This window comes from Mytilus edulis, chromosome 14 (genome assembly GCF_963676685.1).
Source record: "Mytilus edulis chromosome 14, xbMytEdul2.2, whole genome shotgun sequence".
Taxonomy (NCBI): Eukaryota; Metazoa; Mollusca; class Bivalvia; order Mytilida; family Mytilidae; genus Mytilus; species Mytilus edulis.
In genome coordinates this window covers 30,983,974-30,989,711 of record NC_092357.1, presented here as the reverse complement: position 1 = coordinate 30,989,711, position 5,738 = coordinate 30,983,974, and the positions used below count along the sequence as shown (strand labels likewise).

The 5,738-nt window shown below is 31.9% G+C and overlaps 1 protein-coding gene across 1 annotated transcript; it reads left to right on the top strand.

The window, feature by feature from the left end:
* Window positions 1-3,125: 3,125 nt before the first annotated feature.
* LOC139502976 (serine/threonine-protein phosphatase 6 regulatory ankyrin repeat subunit B-like) lies at window positions 3,126-5,341 on the top strand. Its single transcript, XM_071292647.1, has 3 exons — window positions 3,126-3,611; window positions 3,901-3,999; window positions 4,487-5,341. The coding sequence occupies exons 1-3, from the start codon at window positions 3,299-3,301 to the stop codon at window positions 4,876-4,878; spliced, it is 804 nt and encodes a 267-aa protein (XP_071148748.1). The 5' UTR covers window positions 3,126-3,298; the 3' UTR covers window positions 4,879-5,341.
* Window positions 5,342-5,738: the final 397 nt, after the last annotated feature.

Sequence of the window (5,738 nt, the reverse complement as noted above, 5' to 3'; positions counted from 1 at the left end):
ATGATGCAACTTTAATAACAGGTTACTTAAATCTGAATAGGAACGATGGTAGCTAACACCAAATAACATTGCTATGGCTTATTTAAGCAAGTCCAATTGCACCATTAAACTCATCATAGATACCAGAATACTTTTGTACGCCAGACGCACGTTTCGTCTACAAAAGACTTATATTCTATGCTAAATATATTTCATTGGAACATGCATAACGATGCTCTAGCTTTCATTGAACGTGTCAACAGACACATTCATCAATGTTTAAATCAGGAACATAAAAAACAGAAGAAATGTCAGACTAAAACTTTCCATTTGCATCGCTTATGAAATCTATTAAAGAGACAACGCAATTCCTATAATTTACACCTTCCACCTTGAGGTTACATAATCTAATTGTCGCGTATATTGCAATAGGTAGTCATTTATTTTTATAAACTTGAACTCGATTTGCACTGACCTTGTGTCTGATTGCTATTCAATAGTGAACTACATGCATAATTTACAGTGTTAATAAGTACAAACGCTGCCGTTTAGTAATATTGAAAAAGTATGAGACGGCCAGTAATTATCATAATCGTAACATTTTTTATTCTGAAAGCTTGGTGCACAGTATAGTATATTTCAATATCTAGTATTTGCATCTATTAATATATATAGATGCCGTTCATAATTTATGTGTTCATTTCCTATCATGTAAAAGATTTGTTGATTTATGGATTACAATTGGCATCAGGTTTATCAAGTACTCTGTTCGTTTGTCTAATTGAATAAATTTCGGAGTTATTGATGCAATGCTATGACCCATATATGAGATGTAGTGTATACACATCCATGATCATTATCAACATTACGAACTAAAATGACTCAACTTACATGTTGCATAGCTGAAGGTCAACATATGGTGTTTTGTATGAGAAGTGCTATAGATTTTGTGAAATATATTTATACATATGTAATAAATTAAAAAATGGTAAACAAAATATGCATTAAGTAAATATTTCCAATTTCTAACAGGCACGAGTACCCATTAAGGAATCCATAAAGGTGGTCAGTGTATACATGTATAACTATAATTTGCACATATATGGTCGACCTTTCGGGATGTATACACTATGTTCCGATGCATATCGTTGGTAAAGGAACTATTGGGTGGTTTTGTCATATTGTGTCCTATTTCAAAAGCCACAAATTATCTCCTATCAATTTTTTTTTAGCTGCAGTCTCAATACACTGCCCTTCGTCGTTCACATAGTTTAAAGTAGAACATACTATCAATAAATATAAAAAGCGGGTACTGCTAAAATGTTCCATTTTATGCTTGATCATACATGAAACATTAGACATTAAATGCAAAGAAAACAACACCCAATCAATCATGTAATTAATATAGAAATTGGAGAGTTGTCGCATATTTTTGACCGCGTATTAATCTCTGATCGTTAACAGTTTGAAGTGCCATGCACTTTAGAAAACATATGACAGCACTTGTTGAGGGTATTGTACGCATACGTATCTCAGAAGCTAACAAACAAATCTGCAATTTTCAGTTGCAGTCATCATTTTCATTGAAGTTGATCATTTTGTAATGCCCACTTTTATATTTATGGTTAATATTTATATTTTTTCTACTCCTGACCTGATTATGTATGAACTGTTGGACAATACATGTACAGCGAACAACATTCAATCAATCATTTAATTAGTATATTAATTGTAAGGTTGTGTTCATCTATGTCGGTGTATTAATCTTTGATCGTTATCAAATCAATGTCACAAACATTTATGAGAAAATAAAAAGCAATAAAATATAACCACAGTATTCTAAAAGGTTATTTGATAAAAAAAAATTGTATTTGTGTAGAATCATTCAACAAAAGGAAACCACATTGTTAATTGGCCATAACCTTCCGTGTAATGGTTGTACATATATGATCTGACCGCAGGTCGACGATCTTGGACCTTTTTTTAATAATGTATGTTAAAGGTCTATTGCCCGAGTATTGATGATGATCTTGCTAGATATATTGTACAATAATTATTGATAGTATTTACAAAAAATCATGCTTTAAAAGTTTATTTTACAGCAAAACTTAAATTACTGTACAAAGTCATGGATTTCGACACACATTTGAAGCTTTATTAACATCTAATGCAATTCAATATTTTATTGCCATACATTTTTGTCAACATTGTATATGAAATATAATTTATTATGTTGTTATAAGCCCTTTCAATATTACAAATGTAACTCCGTCAAGAATCTATGCGTATTAAATAAAATTGTCCTGCAGTTCAGAGAAAGTGAAATGATCAATCAACTTTGTATACTACCATCCTAGATTTCATTATTATTTCGCAAAATTTCGGTTTGAAATTCGTTGATCTGCAATTTTACAAATGAAATGCTACCGTCTTGAAATATTTATGGCAGTGTTAGTATAATCTTCTTTTTTTTTTGTTTTTTTGTTTTTTTGTTTAGATAAATAGAGATTATAAAATCAGACAGATAGAGTGTCGATTTCCATATCAGGATTTAAATATTGTTATATCATTAGTGCATTTTATTTATTTTTTTTTTTAATAAAAATCAATAAAAAGAAATCAAAACGAAATCAAAACACTAGTAATACCAAAGTATAGAACGTTGAGCACTTGCATAAGTCTATTTTCTATTGATAGATGCTGACAATATAGCTGACGATATCCCTCAAATATATATCTAGGTACCAGTAAGTATCATTAATAAAAATAAGGAATTCGTCCTCTTCTCGCCTCTCTGATACTATAAAATAATAATAAAAACATCTCTTACAGAATCTAAATTGTTAATTAAACATTTTAAATTCAATTTTTAGTTTTGAATAATGTAGTGATTTCGATCTATCGATCATTCACATGTTCTAGTAAGATCTCGAAATTTAATTGTTACGTCCTTGGTATGCTCTCCTTTTCAGTCCATTCATTGGATGATTTCTATTTTATCAGTCATTTGATTGGACAGTTTTGAATCTCATAAATTACATGCCAATCATTTAGTATTGACGGTAAATCGAACATTTCTTGTAAACAGGACTAATATGGCGGGAAATGTTGACAAAATTAATCAAAATTTCAAGACCGACTTCCTGAATGAACTACCGTAAATTTGACATCGTGACAAGTACAAGCCTAATTTGCATATATAATTTGCGGTCGCATGTTTATATCTTCATGTAGTATATAAACCAGAGCATTTAACAGATTCGTTACAACTTTCTAATCGATCGGATAGAAACATTCAAAGAAAACATCATCTGCAAAAATGAGTTTTCGTTCTTTACAAGAGGATTGTGTGCAAGAAAAGGACGACGTCCTCATGAACAGGGCGAGAGGTCATCGAAGGTCGAGCTCAACACCAATTATTTGTGAACAAGTGAAAGAAGATATCAATGCAACAGACAGCAAAGGTCGAACATCTTTATATTTTGCTGCAAAATATGGCAATAAGGAATTACTACGCCATTTATTGGAAAATGGTGCTGACCCGAATATTGCTGATAGTACATTAACATTCCCGATACATGAAGCAATCGACAACGCATTTATGGATATTGTTGAACTATTAATAGATTATGGTAAGTTTTGATCTAAATTATAGTTCAAAAGTTTTAAATCTGAGTAAATATCGTAATTGAAGCTAACAATGCAAACTGTAAAACCTAGTGAATACATGTGTATGTAAGCAATATTTAATAAGTTATCAAATCGCAATTTACAAGTTTATGAAAAGCTTATTTACATGTAATCGCAAACAAACAGGGATCTCATTGAATTGACAATGCAGACGGCTTGCTAAATCATATTTCCATCATGCAATCTAACACATGAACTGCATCTTATAAATATTCTATTTTATTTTTTCAGATTGCGATGTAAACTGCAAGAACCTTCTGGGTCAGACACCTCTTATCAGAGCCACTTTGTTTGGTGATATTGATACAGCAAAACTTCTCATCAAATCAGGTAAATATGACTTCTGAGTATATTTAAATGTACATGTAAATGTCTCTTGTGGAGAGTTGTCTCATTGGCAATCATACCACATCTTCTTTTTATCTTTGTTTTTTATATGTGCAAAAAATAGTCAATGCAAAATTGTTAGTACACGAACGAAATGCATATATAAGAGCAATACCATTTAAATAAAAAAAAACATTACACAGAAAACTTTTAAGATAATAAACAACTTCACCATGCCAGCGGCTCATATCTGAGCTAAAAGTACTATTAAATCCTAGTTTGAATCTATATTAATGAAAAACATCTCATGACAAGTAAAATGCAAATTAAATGTTCACTTCAAATTAATTTGTGAAGTGAATTAGGCGATAAAGTACTCTGACATCTACAATTATAGTTGGCCAAGTGAGTTTTAATTAGAACTACGTATATTGTGGCAAGCAAATACATATTTAACATGTTACTTATAGTGATATCTTTGTTTTTGTAGGTGCTGATTTGGATGAAATCGAGTGTACAGGAAAGACAGCATTGTTGGTTGGTCTGCGAGAAGGTAGCGATAAAATATGCAACCATTTGATTCGATACGAATGTGATGTTAATATTGTGGATAACTTTGGATGCAGTGCTTTATACTTGGCAGTTCATAGGACAAGCGAACCTTCCATTACCATGTGTCAAAAACTGTACAAAGCTGGATACGATTTTGAAAACGACTGTGATTGGTTATCAAAAGATCTTCACAGAACCATCACACAAACTGGACTATTTTCAAGTATGCTACAGAAACTTGGACTAAAACAAATCAGACTTGAAAATGAAGACACACACTTTGATTTCAGAGCTAGTTTACTCTCGGACTCATGTTCACGAATGATTTGAAATTTCCATCTGTTTTGCGTGTTACAAGACACTTCCATGGCCATATCACAGTTGGTCTATCTTTTTCGAAAGCATTTTGCAGATAGACCAAGTGTGTTCCTTATCATGGATTGTGAGTTCTTCATATAACATTTACAGAAGCTTTGTTTTACCTTTTCTCATTAACCAACAAAATACGAAAAACTGTTAATAGTTACAAGACTACAAGAACAGCTTGCAGTTAATAGTACAAATATATTACTAGTACTTTACGGTAAATGGTGTACTTCTAGGTGATCGATGAGACTTATACAATTTTAATTTCTTTGTATAACTATTGTTGATAATGAGATCTGTGTTAAAAACGGGAACTGCTAAATGATTTCTGCTTTCCAATGGTGCTTATTGTTTAATTTATATGCGTGTTAATTTATTGTAATGGTGTATTCCTTCTTATAATTCATAAATAAATGAATAAAATAAATTACTTGTTTGTAATTATTTAATAATTTTAATGAACATATAGTATATCAAATATCAGTGGCGGATCCAGAAATTTTCACAAGTGGGGGCCCACTGACTGACTTAAGAGGGGGCCCGCTTCAGTGATTCCCTATACAAGCAACCAAATTTTTTCCCAAAAAGGGGGGGGGCCTGGGCCCACTGCCCCCCCCCCCCTAAATCCGCCTCTGAATATTAGAGTCTGTACATATAAAAAAAGATGTGGTATGCTTGCCTGTTCGACAATTCTCCACAAGAGACCACATGACATAGAATATAATAACTGTTAGTCACTGTATGGCCTTCAACAATGAACAAACATCATATTGCATAGTTTACATTAAAAAAGCCATAGTTATTGAGGGGGAGGACAGAGGGAT

Bases quoted from the DNA above. Each gene is read 5' to 3' on its own strand.
- LOC139502976 (XM_071292647.1), top strand. From the start codon at position 3,299: ATGAGTTTTCGTTCTTTACAAGAGGATTGTGTGCAAGAAAAGGACGAC. The intron at 3,612-3,900 runs GTAAGTTTTGAT...TTATTTTTTCAG, and splicing joins TGAACTATTAATAGATTATG to ATTGCGATGTAAACTGCAAG. The intron at 4,000-4,486 runs GTAAATATGACT...TTGTTTTTGTAG, and splicing joins AAAACTTCTCATCAAATCAG to GTGCTGATTTGGATGAAATC.